At 40.5% G+C, this 24,601-nt stretch overlaps 2 protein-coding genes across 5 annotated transcripts in view; one reads left to right on the forward strand and one right to left on the reverse strand.

Annotated features, from left to right (window-relative positions):
* The first annotated feature begins 2,509 nt into the window (after positions 1–2,509).
* Positions 2,510–10,560, forward strand: nmur3 (neuromedin U receptor 3). Of its 2 annotated transcripts, none has more exons than XM_039796437.1 (3): positions 2,510–2,710; positions 4,575–5,491; positions 8,774–10,560. In XM_039796437.1, the coding sequence occupies exons 2-3, from the start codon at positions 4,660–4,662 to the stop codon at positions 9,202–9,204; spliced, it is 1,263 nt and encodes a 420-aa protein (XP_039652371.1). In that variant the 5' UTR covers positions 2,510–2,710; positions 4,575–4,659; the 3' UTR covers positions 9,205–10,560. The 2 variants fall into 2 exon arrangements, with proteins under 2 accessions (XP_039652371.1, XP_039652370.1); XM_039796436.1 differs by having other exon boundaries at positions 4,578–5,491.
* Positions 10,561–11,600: 1,040 nt separating this feature from the next.
* lactbl1b (lactamase, beta-like 1b) overlaps positions 11,601–24,601 on the reverse strand; it is a 29,572-nt gene continuing 16,571 nt past the window's right edge. For all 3 annotated transcript variants that reach the window (XM_039798927.1, XM_039798929.1, XM_039798928.1), the window contains 3 exons: positions 18,802–19,049; positions 15,222–15,327; positions 11,601–13,409 (listed from right to left, as the gene is read on the reverse strand). In XM_039798927.1, the coding sequence (XP_039654861.1) occupies positions 12,431–13,409; positions 15,222–15,327; positions 18,802–19,049 (1,333 nt within the window). In that variant the 3' untranslated portion in view covers positions 11,601–12,430. The remainder of the gene's footprint in view (positions 13,410–15,221; positions 15,328–18,801; positions 19,050–24,601) is intronic.

The raw sequence follows: 24,601 nt of genomic DNA on the forward strand, positions 1-24,601 counted from the left end.
ATGAGAAACACCATGGAAATAGTGTTTAACAATAATACAAGAATAGGTCAAATACACTGTGCCAGGGCTAATCGGCCTACAGAGCAACGCAACAAACCATCTTCATAGGGATTCAAAACACATTTAGAGTGCCAATACTGAATGTCAACATCCCTAGCCTGGGATTGTAGTATTTTGAGATCAATGGTGTTATCCAGGTAACCCGCCTGTAGCACAAGAAAAGAAGTCACCTGCTGTTCTGGCAGAAATGGAGCATAAGGATAATAGGCAGCAACATGCCTAGCCACAGTGCCTGCAAATGCATTTCCTCCAGCCTCCTCCCTACCAGAAGCACAGTGACACTCGGTCTTTACAATACCTAAGAGGCAATGGTAGAGCATGTAAGAGGTCAGTCACCAGAGCACTGTGACAAATAGGTTTACCATCAGCAGAAACAAATCATCTTAACTGCCACATCTTTCCAAAAGCATGAGCAGCAGAAAATGCATAGCTGAAGGCATTTCTGTGGACCATACAACAGTCTGAGGAGAGTCTTAAAAGGGTAACTATTTTTTTCAACCTGGACCCTATTTTCCTATGTTTTTATGTCGAAGTGACTGATGGGAACAGCAATCTTTGAAATTGGTCCAGTATTAAGCAAGATAGCTGCAACCGGCAGTAGCGAAACAGGCTACAATGTAAGTTATGGGGCAATTGTAAAGCTTGTATTTACCTTACAAGGGGCTCTTTTTGCCCCTGACAGGCTCAGATTAGGGCAACCTTTCTGTTAAAGAGTAGATCCTTTTTTTTAAACATAAAAACAATCGGAAATCGCGTTTGCTAAAATGTAAATAAACAGACATTTTAGCTTCGTAAAATACACTTCATTCAAAGTCGACAGAAATAAAATTAAACTATGAAAAGCCATTTTGGGCCGTATTTCCACTTTTCCAACCATCATAACTCTAGTTTTGGTTGAAATAAACATATAGTTTGCCAATTTACATGTGAAAATACTAAAAATACTGCATTTTTAAATAGAGTCTGGTGGGTTTAGCCAGTGTTCGAATTACGTGGGAGCCAGAGGGAGCCGAGCTCCCATACAGTGAGGACTGGCTCCCATGAAAGCACCAAAGTCAAAAATCTGAGGGGGGTCTGAGGGGGTCTCTAATTTAATCTTAATCAACGCTCATTATCCATCCCTGTGCGATCTCTTACCATTAAAGACGTTAAATTAAAATATAGGCTACTACGGACGTAGACCTGAGCCTACCCTACGCTCATGAACGCCACATGACTGCACTTCACCACCACACCAAATGTGGCGGCGCTGCGGTGCAAATTCAACTCATGTTTAGTAGGCTACATGTTAACTCAAAGATTCGCAGAAGAAATATAAACGTTGGAGGCCATTAAACGGCGCGCAAAGTCCTTGAAATCCATTCTGCAGTAAGCATCATATAGCCATGGCAAAAAGAAAACAAGGCAGTTTAATTAATTTTGGTTTTACTAAGAAATTGTGTAGCAATGACGTTAATAGCACGACTAATTCACCTGTTGCAAGCCCTGTTAGCACATCTCCCACCGGGGTGACAACGCAAGAAGAAGCTGAAGAAATAATGTCCTCTCTGGCTGAAGATGATCCTAACCCCTCTTGCTCCTCTCTCCCGTTAAATTGGAACAGCCAGCAGTGGAGAGACTGGAAGAGCCGATATACATGGCTGTTTGTTAAGGATGGAAGCTTGGGGTGTGTCGCTAAGGTCTAATTGAACGGAAGAATTATGGTATTCTTCGGTAGCCTGAGTAACTTTAACTGTTGTTCATATGAAATCTCAAAGACAGCCTGATGCTTTGTTTATAGACTATTTGTGGGTGAATACACTTGTAGCTGTTACGTACATTGTAAGTCGCAAGCGCACGAGTTCTTACAGAATAGAATGTAAGTTAACATAATCAGTCAAAATAATTTTATTCTGTGATGAGAAAAACATTCTGAGCTCCCCTTCTCTCTCAAAAATACCCTGCCAACCCTAATTTTCTGACCCCCCCCCCCCCAATAATTTTTCTACAGTCCCTAACGTTTCCTTGGTACACAACAGTATTTTATTCAATTCAATTCAATTTTATTTATAGTATCAATTCATAACAAGAGTTATCTCAAGACACTTTACAGACAGAGTAGGTCTAGACCACACTCTGTAATTTACAAAGACCCAACAATTCCAGTAATTCCCCCAAGAGCAAGCATTCAGTGCTTTTATGACGATTAATTTTTTTTAATTCCACATTAATGTTACTGTTACAATATCCCTGTAGAGTTTAGCTGCAACATTTTAGATTTATTATAGTATTTTTCATTCTTTTGTTGTTGAACGTGCTTGAATGACAACGCTTCTACGTGCACTCCCTAACTCAAACCTTTCGAACCAGAGGCTAAATAAACCAGGCTGTTCCGTGATCTCCCCCCCTCTCTCTCTCTCTCTCTCTCTCTCTCTCTCTCTCTCTCTTTCTCTCTCTCTTCCTCTCTCTCCCGTCTTCTAGGTTACATCTCACCATCATCAGCTCTGCAGCGCAGTTGTCAACCTCCGTCTGCCTCTTGTCTGTAGCGTCCAACAACTTTTCCATTTTCTATTTTGTGTTTTATTTGCCTCATTTGCGCCGTTTGTTTCGTCATTTCCAATCATGATCAGAGCGCGTTGTAAGAAGCGGGTTACAAACCAGCAGCATCAAGGTGAGGTTTATTTGTATTGCAAATACTAAAACAAAGCTCATAGGTTGCTAGTGTTTGATCAAGGTTAGCTGCATATAAGAAGAAGCTTAACTTATATTTAAATTACCCAATTAAAAAAAAAATCCAAACGCCATTAAATGCCATTACGTTATAATTGCCTATATTAGAGGATGTTGAAGTGTCTTTAAGGTTAACTCCAACAATGCAGCTCATACTTATGTCACATAACCTTTGATTTGCTGGGTGATGCATGACGTGTGTGACCATAATTAACCTTCTAGAGGAAGTCATTAGCATCTATCAGTGCAGTATGTGTGTGTGTGTGTGTGTGTGTGTGTGGGGGTATATGTGATAATTATTCTCATCAGACACTGGTTGGTGAGAATGATTTAAACCGTAATATGGCAGTTTTAGCAATTATCCTCAACACATTCCATTTTTAAACCAGACTCTTTTTTTTTTCCTTTACTAAAATGATTTTTCTTCATCCTACCCACAGAAAATGTATTTTGACATAAAGGGTAAAAAAAAAGTACATAAGCCTAATTTAGACAAAATGAGGTCTCATGACTTGCAGTTTCTTTATGTGCTGTGAGCTCTGCATAGCTCCACCTACTTTAGCTTACAGACAATAGTTTCTACTTTTCAAAATTAATAATTGGTGATAATTATAATGATAATTGAGTCATTTGTAAACAAATGTATGATTAAATCAATCTGTGTAGCATACATTGAACCTACCTGCTAAATAAACACTTTCAGTGTGTATTTTGATTAATGAATAATGCATTTCTGCACCAGGCGCTCCTGATTATTCGTTTATTATGTTATTAATATGCCCTAATATTTCTTGGCTTCTGTATTCCCTGCTGGTGCCGATCCCCTTCAAAAATAAAACAATTAGTCGATTAATCAATAAGTAGATGGGCAGAAAATTATTTTAAGAATTGATTAACTGTTTCAGTGATTTTCAAGCAAGAACTCTTATTTCAACTTCTCAAATATTCATTTGCTAATTTGCTGATTCGTTTGTTATTGCAAAGTTCATATCTTCGGGTTTTTGGACTGATGTCCGGATAAAACAAGGAATATAAAGATTTTTATAGACAAAACAATTAATCAGGAAAATAATATCCTCCATCTTAAGCAGGGTTAAAGACAAGATGTTGGGTCTGGGAACTCACCATTGGCAGGGCTCAATTCCTATGGGTGGGATAAACGGTTGTCTTTCAAATTCCTTCTCCACGCAATAGGATAGCACTACAACCAACCAGAGCAACGAAGAAGGTAGTGGAGCTAGTTGATAGATTAAACTTTTGCTGAATCCGGTTGGCAAAACTCCGAACACATCTTCCTTTTTTAAGAATTACTTCAGTGCTTCTTTGTTCTTTTCTCAAAGAAAAGCTTAACTCCAAGTCTTCCAGAGTCGCGGCCAAAGCTGATTCAAAAAACTGCTGTTTGCCAGCAGCAGCAGCCATAAGCCCGCCCACCGACTCTATAACACGATGTGATTGGCCCGGCCAGAGTTTGGTTTTTCCAGCTCGCAAGCCAACGGAGAGTTGCTAGACCCCCCTGGCTGCAAATTACATTTGCTGCCGCTAGGGTGCGTCTAGATTTCTAGGCTAGGGTTAAAGATTAAAATCTTTTAAAGCCTTTAGTTAAGATTTGAGTAGTTCTCAAGTTCTGGGAATATGCAAATCACTGAGTTTCAGCTTAAAAGTGTGATTTATGAAACAAGAAGAAAAATAAATGTTAAACTTTGTTAAAGTTAGACTTTAAGAGGAATCGCCACAGAGCTATACATCAAATGGACTCCCCTTCTGATAGCACTGTTTGTTTCCTCTTTCTATTGTTCTTTTTAAAGCAGGCCCCGAGTGTTGAACAGACAGAGAAGTCGGCGCAGGATGTGTTGACATCTCCTCGTTGTTCCTCCAGTTCTCCTCTCTGAAATGGAGCTCTCTTTGCAGGGCTCCTCTTCAAACGCATCCAAACTGTTCCACGACTACAGCATGCCCCTAAATATCACTGGGAATTACACCAACGACCAATTCACTGAAGCCAACCTCTTTCATATCCTGGGTCCAAAACGATCTCCCTTCTTCCTCCCCGTGACCACTGTTTACCTTCTCATCTTCCTCACCGGCCTGTCTGGGAATCTGCTCACATGTGCGGTGATAGCCAAGAACAAGAAGATGCGAAACCCCACCAACCTCTACCTGGTGAGCCTGGCGGTGTCGGACCTCCTGATGCTGTTGTTCGGGATGCCTCTGGAGATCTACGACCTGTGGCAGAACTACCCGTTCCCTTTTGGCGAGGGCGGCTGCTACTTCAAGACCTTCCTTTTCGAGACGGTCTGCTTCGCCTCAATCCTCAACGTCACAGCGCTGAGCGTGGAGAGGTATATAGCTGTGGTGCACCCACTCAAAACACGATACCTGTCGACTAACCAGCACGCCAAGCGGGTCATCACCATCTTGTGGATGGTGGCGATGATCTGTGCTATCCCCAACACCTCCCTGCACGGCATCTTCTACCTGCCAGAGAGAATGGAGGAGTCGGCCATATGCACCGTGCTGAAGCCCCTGTGGATCTACAACATGGTCATGCAGATCACCACTGTGTGCTTCTATTTCGTGCCCATGATGATGATTAGCATGCTGTACCTGGTGATGGGTCTTCATCTGTGCAGAGAAAGGCGGCAGCCCAGCGGCAACCTGGGAAAGACCGGTCAAAGGAAGATCAGTGCGAATGGGCGCAGGAGACAGATCAACAAGATGCTCTGTGAGTTCTTTTCTCATTACATTACACGTATTTCATTACTTTGTGGTAATGTCTGAACTTCTACCATGGACTCTGTAACATTTTTTGTGGAAAAAATGCCTTGGTTACCTTGTTTCAAGCCATTCTAGCGTGGTATAGAAAGCCTGCAGGAAAACTCAGCTTGATTTGTGCCAGTTCTCATTAATATTCAACGAGCTATGCTGCTCGACTCTGATTGGCTAACAGCTGACCAATGAGAGCATGGCTATCGGCATCCTTTACCCAGCGCAACTGGGAGACCTTATGAATAGTAATCAGGCAACAACACGTCAGACTGACCAGCTTTTGTAATTGGCCTGATTTCTCTGCTTATTTCTTTTCAGTGGCTAGAGCTGACAGAGGAGGTAGCAGTTCATTTTCACATTCACCACATAACACAAACACATATGGACCTAACATATTTCAAAAAATACAAGTAAAAACGGTTTTGTTTAAAGTGACTTCCAACAAGTACATCCAACCATGAAGGTACAAAATCAGAGCAGCAAGAATCACATATACGTACATTAGCTTCAAATAAGCCAAACAACAAAGAGCCACATGTAAGTTCAACATGTAAGTGCATTTTATTTTTATTCTTTTGTAGCCATCATCTTCTTAGCCAAAGTGCAGTCGGAAGAGATGTATTTTTAGCCTGGAGCGGAAGATGTTTCTCTCTTCAGAAAACATACATTACTGTGAAAGGTTGCTATGATTTCACAGCAGATCCCCTGTGTTATCAAAGCCTAGATATGTTCCCAAGAAAAAAGTGAGGAAAACACAAAGCAAATAATGCCATACAAGTGCCAATTATTTGTATGGATCATTTGTATTCTGGAGGGTGTCACATCTTCTAAGCTTTCGGCCTTGATGAGGGTTTATGTACACTGTTAGCATCCTTTTTACAGTCCATCTACCCCTCTGTAAGGCCCATTTCCTCTAAATTTATTGATGATTGATTTGTTCTTTTCTGTATGGGGAGTTTCATTCTAGACTGATATATCCACCAATATATCTTCTACCACATGTAGCTAAATAATAGGGGGTATTGAATTCCAGTGGGAGTCATCCATGCAAACCTATCAGTTTGTTACTGATGGAAACCTAATATGTTACTGCCAAGGTCAGAATCTTAATGGTATTTTCAAATGGGATGTGTCAGGTATTTCTACTATAAAAATCTGAATCTGATGACGGCTTTTACTTTGTTGATTACGTTGTTTTTAATTTTTTAGTGTTCAAATATTAGTTTATGACATGAAAAAAATGTGTCATGCTAGCGACAATAATGTCAGTTACTCCATCCACCACTTAGGTCCACACTAAAATATCTTGACAACTATCGGATGCATTGCCACGGCAATGTTTTTAATTTAAAAAAAATTTTTTTTACATACATCATGGTTACGGGGAGATGAATCCTACTGACCGCTGACTTTTCCTCTAGCGTCAGCATGAGGTTGACTTTAAAAAAAATTCTTGATGGATTTAAATTTGGTTCAGACATTCACCTTTTCTCATGATGAATTGTAATATCTTTGGTGATTTCTTAACTTTTCCTCTTGCACCATCCTAATGTCAAAATATAAATTTTCCCAATATTTGCTGTTTAACCAAATACCTGCAAAACTAATGACATTCCCATCAACTTCAGCTGCTCTTTGTGTTCAGTGCTAATCAGTAAATGTTAGCATGCTAACAGGCTAAATTAAGACAGAGAACATCGTAATCATTATAGCTGCTAAACATCAGCATGTTAGCATTACAGTCTCACAGAGCTGCTAGCATGTAGACTTTCATCATTGTTGCTGATTTAGTCACAAATATGTCATGTTTTAGAGAAATATTCGCAATTTGTCTCCGTTAAATGTGACTTACCTGTGAGTGTGGGTCAGTTTATATGGCAGGCAGTACAAACTCAAAATGTTAAAACCCACAGAACTATATTTAGGCTATTATGGAGATGAAAAAGTTTCTGAAAATACCCAAGATGTCAGGCTGGAAATGTGTATAAAATCCTGGGATATTTCATCTTGGGTTTGAATATTTCACTGTGTAAACGTCATGTACAGTAGCTTTAATGAATAGCTGGAACAAGATGATACAGAATATTATTGTGATTCTGTCAAACAACATAGTGTATGAATATTTTTTCCAACCTTTAGGCTTTACGTAAAGCACTGTTTGTCAAAGGGTTAAATAGACAAGTCTCATAAATTCTGTTTTTGGCAAAAGAGAGAAACTGTGTCAAATGTTTGCCACTCACTTTTATAAATATCCCTCACTGTGTGAAGAGCCAGCAAGCTTTCAACAAAGCTAAGCCAGTTTAATGCCATATGCCCACCATTGGCCAAACAGCCTGCTGCATCTCCTTCAGTGAGAACACCCTGAGAGCATTATGCATGGATTAGTAGGAGAGGAATGTAATGAGTGCTCAGAGTGACACATTTACAGTGAAACTACCATCAAATACTAAAGTTTTTAAGACTTTATACACTTGTGTGACTTTGTGTTCAATTTGATCTTTTAGGCAATAAAGTTAATGGGACAAGATGTATCTTGTTCAAGTAAATGTAGCCTAACTGATTAGATCTTCTATATTTTTATTATTTAAAATAGACTTTTAAATGATGTTTGGGATTTTTTTGGGGTGCGTATATTGTGGCTGTTAAAGTGACACTATATTACAGTATTGACAATAGTCAAAAATGTTGAGATGTATTAATTTGGCCTGTTTTATTCATTGGATTATAGTCCAAAACCCAAAGCGATTCAGTTTACTTTTATATAAGACAAATAATGGCATCAAATCCTCACATTTGACAGTTTTTGCTTGAAAAATGACTAAAATGATTCATCACTGATCAAAATAGTTGCTGATGAATTTTCTGGCGATCAACTAATTGATTAATAAAATCATTTTTGTAGCTTCGCAATGAACTGCCAAAATAATGCCAGAATTATGTATAAAGTGTTAACTAGCAAATATTAGCCACCGTAAGCAACTGGTCACACCAAGTAAGACTGCATCAGCAAAACTCGAGTGTACTGAAGTGGAAATTGGTTTCTGTTTTATCTATTTTTAAAATGTGATGTTCTTTTAGCTTGTAGCCCCTTGTCTTTTCACTCAGTCCCTTTTCTGTCTCTGTCTAATTTGATATTCCCCATAAGGGTACAGATGACATTACAACTGTATACATAGTAGATAGCTGTAACAAAGATAGTTGTTTAAACAGCCTCATTCTCTCTGGCCTCATCCTCTAGCGATCGTTGTGGCGGTGTTTGGAATCTGCTGGGCACCCTTTCACATCGACAGGCTCCTGTGGAGTTCCATTAGCCAGTGGACTGATTTGATGCACAACATCTATCAATACGTCCACATCCTGTCGGGAGTCTTCTTCTACCTCAGCTCAGCAGTCAACCCCATCATCTACAGCCTGCTCTCTACACGGTTCAGGGAAGGCTTCCGAGAACTCGTTTGCTCCCAGACGGAGGATAACAGCTCTGTCAGAGACTCACCGCCATTCCCTAGGATTTTACTCGAACCCTCTGTGTCAAGTGCCAGAGCTCAGGCTGAGAGTAAGGACTCCAATGCTTTTATTCCCTTGTTGACTCCTAACATGACACTGAGCATGGACACTGTAATCCTCACACGTGCATGTAAAGAGACAGCCTGCAAGACTTCTGTGTTCTAACTGAGACTTGATTTAAATAAGCTAACAAGCAAGAGCAATGAGAAGATCGATACTAGTCTCATATCTGTTAAATATGAAGCTTAGCTTAGTATAAATACTGGAAAAGGGGAAGCGGCTAACCTGGCTCCCAAGGTAGCCACCAATCAGCAGGTCTCACATTACCATGTTACTGCGTATGTCATTTGTTCAATCTGTAAAAGAAACCAAAAAAGAACACCAGTTTAAAGACACAGTCAAATGAAAAATACATTTTCCAAGTTGTAATACTGTGTCCTTTTGTAAATTATTCATTATCTTTTCTTACATGCTAAACACAAAATATATATAAAAAAGAAAAGAAAAAAAGCATTTTTTACAACAACCTCCCTCTCTTCCTGCAAAACGTAAAATTATTTTGAATGACTCATCTTGAACTTGGAAAGAGTAACATGAATTAATCAAATGTGTTTTTGTTTGACTACCTAACCCCTCTAATCATAATACACGTATCACTATATGCATATCACTCTTGGAACTAAATAGCATATCCTGTTTAAAACGTCACATTACTGAAGCTACGGCCAGTCTAACTTCCGTTTCCTTTAAAAACAAGTTGTGGTTTTAGGGGACCAAGAAAGATGTTTTTACACTTAGGCTTGGTACAGATTAAACAAAGAGATATACGTTAATTACTGAGATTTAAAGGTGCAAATAATTGTTTTTTTTAACCTTCAGACAGAGCCAGGCAAGCTGTTCCTCCTTGTCTCCAGTCTTTATGCTAAGCTAAGATAACCGTCTGCTAGCTCCAGTGGTATTGATCTTCTAGTTTAACTCTTGGCGAGAAACTAAAAGAATGTCAAATTGTTCCTTTAAACATATTACTGTACATGTGTTTAAAGAGCTTACATGTATATGAACTTTGATTTGATTTTGTTTGTTACAGTGGATAATACTGTTTAACAGTGCCTGCATATTCCACCTGCTGTCTTATTCTGTATCTGCTGTATGCCTTAGAGGTTGAATCCAAAGGGAAAGTAGGATCAAATCTGATACGAATGATAACATGATGCACTTGATTATTTTTGTTCTCATTCGGAAATTGATGTGTGTTGCTGGGCAGCAAAGAAAAAAAGAAAACAAAAAAGGTAAAATACTTTTCCGTGTTTCAGTGGTACTTGTGAACAAAGAATGTAGCCAAATGCTTTGCTGTGAGCTTTTCCTAATCTGGTTTTGTCTCTTGTTGCACGGCCAGCCATCGTGTACATGATTTGATTGATCGGTCAGCCCTCGTTCACTGTGATTGCAGAGTTAAAAAGTGATTATGGCTATTGTGCAATGTCTGATTTAAAAGAAATAAATGTTGAAGCTGTCCACACATTTTTATTTATTTATTTTTTTTAAATGTTAATGACTGGTTATGTTTGATGTTTTGTTACTATATGAATGCAGGAAGTGTTATTCATCATCTTGATTGCATTGTGTGATTGCTTTTCTAAAATCAGCATAGTCTCATCTGACATCTCATCCTAAATAACAAACCTCAACAATAGCTGAGGATCAACGCAGGGTATACTTTGCATGTTGGTACAGTTTTGTTTCCTATACTGCATGACCCAAATGCATTATTCCTCTCATCATCCATCAGAATGAGCTTTCCGTGCGTTCATGGACATCGGAAAAACGTTTTGCCGAGTGAAAACGTCACCATTCACGTAACTTCCTGTGGGAATCAGAGGTGGGAAACTCGGGCTGGATTTTGATAACCGAGTTCCCCAGTTGGTGACTTGTTGTTGACAACTGACGTTTGATGGAGGCGACTTTGGTTCACTGAACATATTTCAATGACAATAAACTGTTTATTGTGGACAAATGCCTCTGCCAAGAAACATACACAGACATAACATGTTTCAAATTATTCATAAATAGGCCTATGTATAAAAAAAAACATTATCCGTGTCTTTTCCCGTTCGTTGTCCTGCAGATAACACAAACAAACACCTGGCGATGTACTGTTTGGATGCTCGCATAACAAAACAGCAGAAAATATTTTGTTATTGTGGCCTCCATGTTTTCACACACCTGATGCTCTAGGCTACGGCCAACCGTTGGTGGCAGTCATGCAAAAAGTTGTTATGCCAAACGCCAATATAACAGAAGAAGAAGAACGCGCATCCCGACCATGTGAACGCTGCCAGTCGGAAAAACAACGTAACCAGGGGGGCAGTGCCTGTTATTCCCGAGGTGGCATGAACGCATCAAGTAATGTGTGGCCTGTGACAACACAATTTTCAATATTTCCATCCACAGCCACATTATTTCTTAGCATTGCATTGACATAGCCTCGTTGCAACTGGTGCTTCAAGACTAGGCAACATTGTCATTATCTATTCCATTTCCATCACATCTTCAAATCAACATGAAAAGGTAACACATCAGCCTAAGCCCTGTGAGATTTATTTTGTACACTTGAATCTGTCATTTTCCTGTAGCAGTAGGAGAGCAGTGTATTATTTATATTGGTGTTAGAGGTCAGGACAAATTGGAGTCCATTTCTTTTGGGATTAAACAGCAAAGAGTCACACATGATGCCCAAAGCCTCTCTGTCCTTAATGGCCTCCCATTAGGGAGCCAAACTATTTTGATTCTTGACATTAACTCAGTAGTTCTGTACCCGTGGCAACATCAGCATTTAAAAAAAAGGGATGCATATTCATTTGGGTCATACAAATTTTCATAATTCTACCTGTCACAAGCATAGTTCATAGTAACACGAAGAAATTAAATACTGTTTTCCTCCCAATAGTGCTATTGTAGTAGTAATATGTATGAGCCGACATTGTGGAATTGCAATCATGGTCCAACAATTGAAAATGAAATCTTCTCCACAACAGGAGTATGTTTTGTTCTGCTGCGCTCTCACATGAAAACTCAAGGACAGAAAAGACCAAGACATTGTTACAGCGGTTTAAATGAAGGCAGGAAAAAAAACACATGCACCATATCGCCATAGTGTGAATGTTTAGTTGGGATCCATGATGAAGGACAGTCCCATACATCATTCTGTGCAGGACATTATACACATTGCTGTCCCTTTGTGCGCTCTCTGTTAATCTGGAGAACAAATGACCGCCGAAATGACCCCAGCTTTTTCTTTTGGTCTTGCAATATTCACAGCGTCCTTTTTGTTTAGAGTCCCTTACATCCCAAGGGCACACCACTTGTCTTTAGGCCGCAGCATCGCTGCAGTTCAGGTCGAGAAGGTTGGCTTGCGGGCTATTCTCACCACATTGTATGTGTTTAGTCCTGGTGCATCAAAACCAGTGGACAAACCGCTCTTGTCAAATGTGTAGAAGTTAAATAATTGGCCATCTTGGGCTTCCAGGGACACTGAGGCCGTGCCGACTTTCAAAACACAAGGGTACTCCTTTTCAAAAACCACTCTGAACACCCGGTCAACCAGGTAGTTAAGCTTTATTGTCCTGTACTTTTCTGGGATAAGCTCTTCAATCTGAGGCCCAAACTGTTGCATGATCAGAACTCCGTCTGGCCCAACTTTGATCTCGTAAAATGTGATGTTGCTGTAGGTGAAAAAGCCGATGTAAGGTTCTGGCTTTGGCGGGGGATAAAGGACCTTCTTGGCCTCCCTAAAGGCTTTTTCTATGGCTGGTATGATGTGGTTGTAGGCCTTGGTGACCAAGTCCTGGTTCTGAGACCGGCTGCCAGCCATGAGCACCACCAGACCGAGCTTCAGTCTGGGCACCAGGGAGAAGGTGGCAGAGTAGCCGTCCAGATCGCCATCTTTACGCACCATCTCGTAGCCCATCAATTCATTCACCTCCCACGGCGTCCCAGTACGATTGGCAAAGTAGTCCTTATCGCACCTGAAGAGCGGGGTCAGCATGATCTTCAACGAGTCTGGCTCCAGCATCTTGCGGTGATAAGCGCCCAGCAGCATCATGGCGAGCTTGGCCAAGTCTGCAGCCGTGGAGAACATCTGACCCGAAGGCCGGTACCAACCCAGGTCATAGAGCGGGGCTGGCTTTCCGTTGGAGTACACTCCCACAGCCAACTGGCCCTGGAGCTCCGGGGTGATGTCGAAGCCGGTGTCCTCCATCCCCAGCCGGTCCAGGATGTTGTCTGTAATCCACCGCTGGTAGTCAACGGCGACCACTCGCTCAGCCATCACATGAGCCAGCAGTGAGAAGGCGAGGTTGCTGTAGTGACATCTGAAAGGAAGCAAGTGAAACAGATGAAGAGTGTCTCAAAAAGCTGGTTGTTGATGTAGAAAATAAGAGAAAGAAACTATTTTACATGTTGAAACTCGACACCTATTTTGAAGAAATAGTAATAGTTCTTTCTTGTTGATAAATGAGAAAGCCGATACAGTACTATTTGACGGATAAATATGAAGCTAGCGCCACTTAGCTTAGCATAAAGACTGAAAACAGCTAGCCTGGCTCTCTCAATAGGTAAACGGTTCTGCCAGATTCTGATTCCTGATTTATATGTTATTTGTTTGATCTGTACAAAATCTGTACAAAAAAACTGAAAAGTAAAAACGACAATTTGTGATGGTTGGGGTCGGCTGGCTGTGAGTTTTCTGTTTTGTTTACTATTCTTTGGTTTATTTCTCGGTTGGTTTTCTCCTCTCCTGTGTTGTCCTGTTTGCCTGCCTCTCTCTCTCTCTCTCTCCCTCTCTCTTTCTCTGCGCCTACTCTGCTCTCACCACCCCACCGCTGCTGCCAGCTGACTACACACTCCTGCTGCCAATCAACAATCACTGATCTCCCGCCACACAAACCTGCCAGCCATCTCCAATCAAGAAGAGTATTTCTACCCCGGCTCAACAGACCGTCTCTGCTTGATTGTTGCTCCAGTCGCGCTGGTGACACGCTAAGCTGAACTTCTCAGAAATCCTCATTGTTTCTTTCCTTGCCTGTATCCTAACGTTCGCTTACCTGTTGTGTGTCTCTCTCTCTTCCCCAGTCACCATCTCCATCTCCTGCCGTCATCTCAGTCAGCTGGCTCCACTACACGGACCCCCTCCCTCGGCAACCAGCTCCAGCCTCTCCTCGCTCCCTCTGCTCTCCAGCCCCCGCGGCTCCCCGGTCACAGCCCCCTGGATATCTCCACCCTACAGCCCCTCTAGCTTCCCCTCAGCTGCTCCCCTTTTCCCGGCGTCTGCCTCCCCGCTTCCCCTTCCTTTTCCCTTTACCGTTTAAATAAACCTTTTGTTGTGAGCTCTGTGCTTGAGTCCGATCTGTTACCATCATGACACAATTCGTGGTTAGGAAACAGTCCAGGACTTAACACCCTGTAAAACCACGACACTTTTAGCCTACACATTTAGCCTACATCGTTTTTGTACAAATCAAACAAATGTGTCGTTTAGTTAACTTTTAGGGTGCTGGTGGGTGGATTTTGTGACTTATGGACAATGCTGTTTCCCCATTTCTAGTCTTAATGCTAAGCTAAGCTAACTGCCTGCTGGCTGTAGGTTTATGTTTACTGTGCAGACGTGAGAGTGGTATCAATCTTCTCATATAACTCTTGACAAGAATGAAGTTAAGCCCATTTCTCAAAATGTCAAACTAATGCTTTAAACTGACATGATTACACAAAATATGTTGTTGTCAGCAAATGGAGACAGAGCGCACCGGGTCATACTCTGAAAGCCGTGCCGACCGGAGGGGAAACAACTCTCTGCTCTCCATTGACTTGTATTGCATGATGGTGCCTCCATGTCAATGTAATAAAATGCATGCAATGTAACATCAGACATAGGTTATTGTCAGGATCCCACAGTCTCCCCATTCTTCCTGCTGTTTCCTCACGTCAGTATCCACTTTTGTCTTCATAAAAGTTCAGTTTTCTGGGTCGGCAGCTCATAACAACTTACGTTATGGGTTCTTTACATTACTTTTCCTTCTTTATGGCACTTCAATGCGCTCTGTCTTTATAATAAGGCCCTCCCATACAGATGTAAAAAATGATTACCTATTGAAATACTGAAATCAACGCAGCATAACAAATCTTACTTAGTGCCTGGGTCTGCTACGAGGACATCGTCTTGCAGCAGATTGATTGCAGTTTGTGTTTTTCCTTTCCAAAGCAGACTTGTGGCCCGGAGTCTCCTGGGTAGACCTGGATCAACCCATGTCAGCAAATATAACAGAGAAATTGTGTTTGTATGCACACAACATTTGTGTTCTTCTACTTCTGCTCTATCCTGCTCAAAGAAATATCTCTTCATGTTTTATTTAAGTCTATTAAGTTGAGGCTTGATACCTCAAAGATAAACAAAGACAGGGTAGGGTATTTGAAGATTAGATGATTTTCTTGCTTTAGGAGTTTCTCTCATCTTTTATTTTAATTCATTGCACTAAGTAAAGTATTAGAAGTGGAAAAGCTTCTTCAGATGAACAAGTCCCTGTTTATGCAACACAATATCAGCGTTTTTGCTGTGTCAATACAAACTGTTGATGACTCCAGCATGGTAAGTATCCAAACGGCCCGCATAGGTAATGTTTTATTTCACTGCATTGCAGGTATTCAGTGCAATCTATACAAAGTAGAACAGTGATTCCATGGCACTCTTCCAGGGGGTCTGCGAAATGTTTTAAGATGAATTCATTAATTATCATGGCATAAATATTTGTATTTCGTATTTCACAAAATGCTTAATAGTTCAATAAATAATATTTACATTTTTTAATCTTGTCTTGGCTGAAAATAGATAGAGAACCTCTGATCTAGAAGATTCATGTTTGATCTTTTTTGTAATTTCATTTCAGTAACTTATGATGACAAATCTCACTGATGTTTAGGATGATATTTTAAGTCATTAAACCTAATCAGCACAGGTTTATTTTCCTAATTAATCAACCGATTGTTTGGTGTATAAAATGTCAGAAAATAGTAAAAATCAAAATGCTTATCCCAAGGTGATGTCTTCATATTACTTTTTTTGTATGACTAACGGTCCAAAACCTCAAGATATTCAAATCTGATGTCAGATATAATTTTTTTTGCCATATGTGCTTAAAATGACTTTAACATTTATAAAAAAATAGTTGCATACAATGTGGATGTTTACATTTAACAAGCTTATCGAATAAAGAAAATGTTATGTCAAATATACCAAAAACCTCTTCTTCCTGTTATTCCTCTTTTATTTAAAGGGGTGATAGAATGATTATATAGGGTATTTCACACTGTTCCTTATGGTCTCCTAATGGGGTATGTAACATTGGTTGGGCTGAAAATGGCCTATATTTTATTGGCCCTTATGCATCCCTGTGTTTTGGCCCTATTTGTAACAAGAGCTTTTCTTCCACATATGGTATGGTCATGAATATTTAGATGAGCTGCGCGCTGATTAGTTGAGCGAAACCCCCATACACACACATTAGAGACGCAGGCTGATTGGTTGAGCAAATCCCCCATACACACACATCAGAGAAGCGACAGAATCTCATATTCCAAACACTGCAATGTTTCATTACCAAATTCACTTCTGAGACTTTTTTATGCGAGAAATCAACTATATAAAGCTCAAATATGGGCCGTTTTACGAAAATTGATGGCTAATTGCAAATTTGGTAAGACGTGTTGGACTTTAGGAGCTCCACACAGTCTTGACGAAAAGCGGCAGCCTGCTGGGCTGCATACCCAGGGCAAAGTCACCCTTTCTGGATACTGCACTACCAGGGCTCCGCGGCCGGCTGCCGGCATAACTATAATATATTTACAGTTTGAATTTCGTCACGCCACTTATATAACATCTACCCCAATGTCTTACAAAGCAAAGTTGTGTTCGTTTTCAATGTAAGGCATTTTTATGAACGTCACTCGTTTTGTTAGGAGGAGCAGCTAGCTAGCTACACTTTCGGCATAACTAGTAGCTATATTTACAGTTTTAATTTCGTCACGGGACTTATATCACAGCTATCCCAAGGTCTTACAAAGCTAACAATGGTGTCAGATTTCAATTTAATGAATTTTTGTGAACACTAGCTAGGGGTTTCGTTAGCTGCGACTGTCCCTTCAATCCTAGCTATGTGTGGATACAAATCACGGATAGTTAGCTTCATTTTCGGAGTAATTCGAGTATATTTACAGTTTGAATTTCGTCACGCCACTTATATAACCTCTACCCCAAGGTCTTATAAAGCTAACAATGGTGTCCGATTTCAATTTTATAAATTTTTGTGAATTTCAGAGGAATTCTAAGAGGAAGCTAGCTAGCTCTCATTGATAGAGCTAGCTCCATCCAGCCACAGGCTCTATCAATGAGACTCGCGGACAAGAGGTGTTTATTTCACCGATCGTTTGTTTAAATAACTCAACACATTATAATTACACACATTATAAGTTATATATTATAACTGGAACCTGTGGTAAGAGATTGCTGGCGTAACAAGCTCACTGACCACGCTCTCACTCACACACACGGGGCATTTAGCAGGAAGAGGGGAGCTGCAGGCCCTGGAGCTCTGTCCAGGCAGCGGTGTTTGTTAGTCCATTAACCCACAAAACGGTGACTTTGCGCGGGTATGGAGTGCCGTGGGCTGCCAGCCCTGACGGAGCTCAATCTACCTCACAGCAGGCCAGGGTTTGTGAAGGAAGGCTGGCCAGGTGGCGAGGCAGCACCGGCCGCTGAACTCCGACACACAGTCGGACAAAAATTGCAATTAGACATAAATTTTCGTAAAACGGCCCATATTTCACCTCTACATAGTTGATTTCTCGCATAAAAAAGTTTCAGATGTGAATTTTGTAATGGAATAGCAGAGATCTGCGCGACCTAGATTCAGAAGACTACCTGATCTCAGGTCAGTTGTGTAGCCTATGTAAATGTTGGGGCGTGACCGTTCTCTTTATACACCCATGGGCGTGACAAAGGTACAGGTCTTGGGATGCTTACGTAAGCTTCCAGCTTTGTTGAGATTCGCCCGTTTTCAGCTGCAGTTTCAAAATATGAGATTTTCATAGTAAAGGGGTGTGAATGAGATTTTGAGCTTCTATGTATGTCCTATTTACCAACCGAACTGTCGTTATTCAACTATGACAAGGTAAAATCGGTTTTGCATTCTATCACCCCTTTAAAGGTTTTTATTCCACCCTCAAGATTCAATAGGTCAGCTCCTGTGGGTTAGTCCATATCCAGCACCAAAATTTTATTTAATTGGGGCAGCAGTAGCTCAGCCCGTAGGGACTTCTCGTACGGGTGTGGGCTGTTAGCTGAAGAGGTGCCAGTTCAACTCTTTGTCACGGCTGAGGTGCCCTTCGGCAAGGCACCGAACCCCCAACGGCTCGGGGCACCTTTAATGGGCAGCCCCCTCACTCTGACATCTCTCCATTTAGTGCATGTATGAGCTCCTGTTTGTACATGTTCCTGTGTGTAATGTAACAACAGAGTGTACAAATGTAATTTCCCCTTGGGGATCATTAAAAAGTATGTCTTCTTCTTCCAAAAAAAAAAATATACTGTGTATCTAAGATGCATTTTCACACAAAACTAACTGTAAATTTGAGACCTGGGGGACTACAGTAGGCTGTATCTTTTTAGCTCTCAAAACCTTCAATCATATCACAGCAGTTGGCAGCTGTATTTACCCGAGAGCTGGCTGACCATCCTGCGCAGGGTGACTGAGGAAGAGCGGATCTGAACCTCCCCGCTGTCCAAAAATATCAGGCCATCTGTCACATATTTCAGCTCAGAGTCTCGCGTCTTTCCCAGAGGGTTTTTGATGGTGAAGTTGTCCACATATTTTTCCAGAGGGTCATCCAGGGAGCCGATCTTCCCATCCTCCCACAGTTTGTACAGCATCAGCGTAGGGAAGATTTTTGATAGGCTTGCAATTCTGGAAGACAGATTACAGAGCAATGCGTTTTTTTTTTTATCTGACAGAAAATACTTCATGAGTGTCAGGCACACTGATGCACAGTTTTTGTTTACTGCCAACTCTTACTCTTCTGTCTCACCTCCCTGCTTTGTTTTTCTTTTTGCTATTCATCAACTCTCCCCCTCCCCAAAAAAAAAGTCTTTAGCCTTCTGCCTGTACGTGACTTGTCTGGTTGAATAGAAGTAAACAACACTAGGTCAAAACCTAGTATACGGCTGAACCGTGTGTGGTCAATGTGGCCATTCATTTGTGTCTTAAGAGAGAGCAACATAAAGGAGAAGGCAGACACACACACACACACACACACAGACACACACACACACAGCTGATTGATGGGAGATAGCGGTAGAGGTAAAAGCCTGTGTCGACATGTTTGTCGGCACTTCTGTACTCACACTTGCTATTTTGAGTACATAGTGTGTTCACACTGACAACGTGTGGCCACATGCAGTGCACTAGTGGTCAAAATGTTGAGTGTGGCTCGCTGGACACTTCTCACACTCAACTGCTGCCATATTTGCTACGAAACGGAAGCTACAGGACCACCAACGTATTTTGAAACTTGTGACTGTGGCAGGCGAGGAAGCTGTAGCGGTTACTTTTTAAACGGCGAAACACAAACTATACAAATGTATTATATATATGTGTTTTCTTCGATAAGTACCACTATATCCATCAGTTAGGAAGAAAACAAGCCGGGCGGACAACAATGGTGCAAAAATGCGCAGCTGCAATTTACCATTAAACAGAAGAAGAAGAAGAGTCATTTCAGGTCAGTGCATAATGACCATGTGCAATTTGAGACAACACTACCCTGTCAAAATGTAAGCAGTGCACAAGTGTGCACAGTGTACTACATGTAAGCTGTAAGTATCTGAATTGAGACACATTCAACAACGGTGGAACTTCATCACTCAGAGACCCTGCGGTCCAGCCAACAAACAGCTATATATGTTGAGCCAGATTAAAATAAATGTATTGTTAGAATGGTCATATTAGATTTTATCGAGTAGCAACATAGTTTGATGTTTCGGGAAATATGTTTATTTGCTTTCTTGCAGAGAGTTTGATGAGAATATCGATACCTCGCTCATGTCTGTATGGTAAATATGGAGCTACAGCCAACATCTGGTTAGCCTAGCTTAGCATAAAGACTGGAAACAAGGGAAAACAGCTAGCCTGGTACTGTGGTAACAAAATCCCCCTACCACCACTTCTATAATTAACATGTTATGCCTTTTTTTATCCATACAAAAACATAGTTAGATGTTGTAATATTTATTGACCATACTCCCTTTGACTACAACACTTCAGAAAAGTATAGTGTATCTAAATGTGTTAAACTATTAATATTTGAAAAAAAACAAACGTTTTGATTATATATTGATCTGTCAATTGTCAAGTTTTTGTACCTGGGGATTTTACTTGATTTTTGACATTTTCCTGAGGAAAATTGATCATGCAAAGGAGGTGTGTTACTACAAAATCTATAATTAAAGTGTTAAAAAGGTCTAACTGGGAAACTTAAAATGATAAACTAAATTGCAACTTCAGAGTCTAAGACTCAGATATGTTTAAACCAAACATATATTATATATATCCAAATGGGAACTCTTATTATTCAATTATAAACCATTACAATTTGTCTTTGGTAAAAACAATGTCAACTAGATGTTATTTATGAAAAACAGCAAATGCAAACAAATTCTCCCAGGTGTGAGCCACATTCATTTATTTATTAAATATAATTGAATCATCAGTGTGCAGTCCTTTTATTTCAATGGTGCTCATGTTGAAAGCAGACGTAACATCTGAGAGCGAAATTGCCTGCTGCTGCAAAAATCGTTAACTGTGGAAGAATTTACTTAAAAGGAGCATCAGCACTTTCAGGAGCAACTGTGAATGAGTCAGAGCACATGCAGTACATCTGAAAGAGTGAATAAACCTGTATGTAGGCCGAACTACATTTAAATGTCACTTCTTCGAGCGTTAAATGTGTGCTTCTGTGCACAAAGTGCTGGAGACACTTGTTGTATGAGTAATAGTTTTGATTGGCTGGGGACTGATTGGGGCCGTATGCTGCACATTATTTTATATATCACACAAGTGATTGGATAATTCCACACTTCTACCAATTTTACACCTACAGTAAGTACTCCTCAGCATGTATATGCCTTCTGTTGTTTGAGAAAATCACCCCCAGATCATGTCATCAGGATTTTCTTGCAGGGGCGTCGGACTGGGGGTAAAACCAATACTGATTACCAGGGCCCAAGGGGAGAGAGGGCCCTTGAAAAGTCTGGAATATATTCAACTGGATATTTTCATTTCCTAATTAAACTTCATAATGCATGTCAGATGAAATGTAAAGTTAGTGTATTGGCTGAATAACTTGGTTGATTTTCTGACTACATTTTAAATACAAAAAAAGACTATCTAAGGTCTCACCCACCCCTTGCTAATGCGCCAAATGGTTTAGTCCATCAGCACGCATTTTGTTCGTTAGTTCATCTGGTGGAGCGCAAACTTCTGCTGTATAAATGTCTTTCTCAAAGAAAGCCAAATCAAGCTACCAAAAAGAAAGGAAAGAGAAGGAGAGAAAACAAAATGAGGGGAAACAATTGGTAAAAGACTTCTTTTCAAAGAGAGGTGAGCACAAACTAGAAAATGAAATCCATGGTGCTAACTGCTTGAATATCTCCGCGACCGTTAGCGCTAAAAACGGACTGAGACAACCCATTGAAAGAGCAGAACATACATTTTCAAATGATAATTTGGTTATACATGTAATCTGAGCTAAAGGCTAAATAAATAAACTACACTAGCAATGCTGTTTGCATATAACACACCATTGTAATAGCCTAATTTAAAACATGTTTAATTTTAAATTAATAGGCTATAATGTCTATAATTAGCAATAATAGGCTAATCAGTGTCATAGGTAGCTTGGTAGCTCATCGGTAGATACATATCATGTCAACATTATAGTTATGTCAGATTCAGTAGAAGCAGATGTTAACATTGTGAAACACATGGTCACAGCAGGGAGTGTAATAGCAACAGACCCCCTCATCCTCCTCTTTGGATTTGAGACAAGGTGAGCAAATATCAAAATTAAAGCAAACCATCTTTAGTCATTTTGACTGAAAGGTGTTAAGTAACACTAACATCTTAGTGTATTTTATTATATTAGGTTACAATTACGATAAGAGGTTAATATCAAATGTATCCTTCATAGAGAAAGATGATAGAGAACATCTGATTGAGGATGATGGGAGTGAAGACAGCAGGGAGCATGAGTGTTGCTCTGAGCACAGTGTGGAAATGAGAGATGAGGAACTGGAAAGTAGGCAGAGCAGTGTAGACCAGTTTTTGCCAGAGGATCCAGGACTATGGCCAGATAAATTAACAGATGATCAGAGAGACACCATAGTACGCAGGTTGGCAAGTAAAGGTACAGAGAAAACAAACAAAATGTAAGTAACCACAGTAAAGTAGGCTAGAGAATGTTGAGAAAGGAGGTTTGAAATGTGTGTTATCAGGCTACTCCAAGCATTACAGTTAATAGTTATTACCCTATAAACATCTAGGCCTAAAGATACAGATGCCCGATTATTATTATTTTATTTTTTTGGTGAGGGGGGGGGGGGGGTTGAGGAACATAGGGGCCCATCAGGACTGGGCCCAGGATCTGGTGCTACACCCCTGTTTTCTTGTATTAGGTTTAAAAAGACTTTCAGTTTTTAACACAAAAGTCTGCTTTACAAACTTGAAATGAAGTTTGAGATGTGGGCATTTATCAGGCAGGGAGTGTCAAATGAAAGATGCTATCATGTTGCATCAAAAGAAGTGAAGCATCTCAGCTTAGGGATTCAAAGTCAGTACGTCTCAGAATCTGCCGCATAAAATTGGAAAAACATCCGTCTTTTGCAAAGCCTCCAACTTTATGGAAGTGCAATACTAAATCGCTAAAGTACCCCATTATGTCACTTAGGTAATAAAACAATATTAAGGATTTTTCTTAGTTTGCCTCTTGCACAGTGACACAGCCTTGGCTGGTGTGTCTGTGGATACCTATACAATTTGGAGTAGAGCAATAAAATCCCTCATAAACTGCAGCAGCACAAGTCGTCTACATGCTAAAATGTCCCAGCTAAAGGCTGCAATCCAATCAGTGTGCTACAGACCTTTTTTTCCCCTTATAAGGGGCATTTTATGTCACTTTTCTTTCCTGTGCTATAACACACTGAACATTTACTTTAGCCTTTGTAGACTAATCATCAGTCATGCAGGGGTAACATGATCACGGTCATGCTGTACCATCAATGAGTCAGGAGCTAGTGTGCAGATGTGTACTGGCTGAAGAATATTTATATGCAGAGCTTATGGGCCCATTACAATGAATTAAAGTGATGTAATAATGGGCACCCTATAAGGTAAACACATTGCCTCCTATGCAGCACAGGAAGCAATGTGTTTTATGTTTCAGACTGCAGCAACAGAATAAGCGACTTACAATGACTTACAAAGATACATAACAGCTATAAGTGTATGCACTATATAGGATTTACCCTATTATACTTTATCGACAGGAATTGATAGGTCAAACAGCAAACAGCCACCCACAAATTCTATAAACAAAGCATCAGGCTGTTTTTGAGATTTCACATGAACAACGGTTAAAGTTACCATAATTCCTCCATTCAATTAGGCCTAAGCGACACATCCCAAGCTTCCATACTTAAAGGGGTGATAGAATGCAAAACCGATTTTACCCTGTCATAGTTGAATAACGACAGTTCGGTGGGTAAATAGGACATACATAGAAGCTCAAAGTCCCACTGACACCCCTTTACTATGAAAATCTCATATTTTGAAACTGCCGCTGAAAACGGGCGAATCCCAACAAAGCGTCTCAAAATCCGGAACCTTAAGAGAACAGTCACGCCCCAATATTTACATAGGCTACACAACTGACCTGAGATCAGGTAGTCTTCTGAATCTAGCTAGGTCACGCAGATCTCTGCTATTCCATTACAAAATTCACTTCTGAAACTTTTTTATGCGAGAAATCAACCATATAAAGCTCAAATATGGGCCGCTTTACGAAAAAGGAAACATTTTCTCCGACTGTGTGTCGGAGTTTAGTGCCGGTGTTGGTGCTGCCTGGGTTGCTACATCGCCACCCTGACCGCAGTGTCAGCGCAGCTTGTGCCCGCGCCAATCTTTTACCGCAGCCCGCGCAGGTTCCAGTTAATCTTATAATGGGTATGTGTGTTGAGTTATTTAAACAAACAATCGGGGAAATAAAGCCTCTTGTCCGCGAGTCTCATTGATAGAGCCGCGGTGAGATGGAGTCCATCAATGAGAGCTAGCTAGCCTCCTCCTAACTCTGACATTCACAAAAATACATTCAATTGATATCCGAAATCGGACAAGTGTTAGCTAAGTTTTGTAAGACCTTGAGGAACCTGTAATATTCATGCCGTGACGAAATTCAAACTGTAAAT

The sequence above is a fragment of the Perca fluviatilis genome, chromosome 4 (assembly GCF_010015445.1).
Source record: "Perca fluviatilis chromosome 4, GENO_Pfluv_1.0, whole genome shotgun sequence".
In the NCBI taxonomy this organism is placed as follows: domain Eukaryota; kingdom Metazoa; phylum Chordata; class Actinopteri; order Perciformes; family Percidae; genus Perca; species Perca fluviatilis.

Bases quoted from the DNA above. Each gene is read 5' to 3' on its own strand.
- nmur3 (XM_039796437.1), top strand. From the start codon at position 4,660: ATGGAGCTCTCTTTGCAGGGCTCCTCTTCAAACGCATCCAAACTGTTC. The intron at 5,492-8,773 runs GTGAGTTCTTTT...CTCATCCTCTAG, and splicing joins ACAGATCAACAAGATGCTCT to CGATCGTTGTGGCGGTGTTT.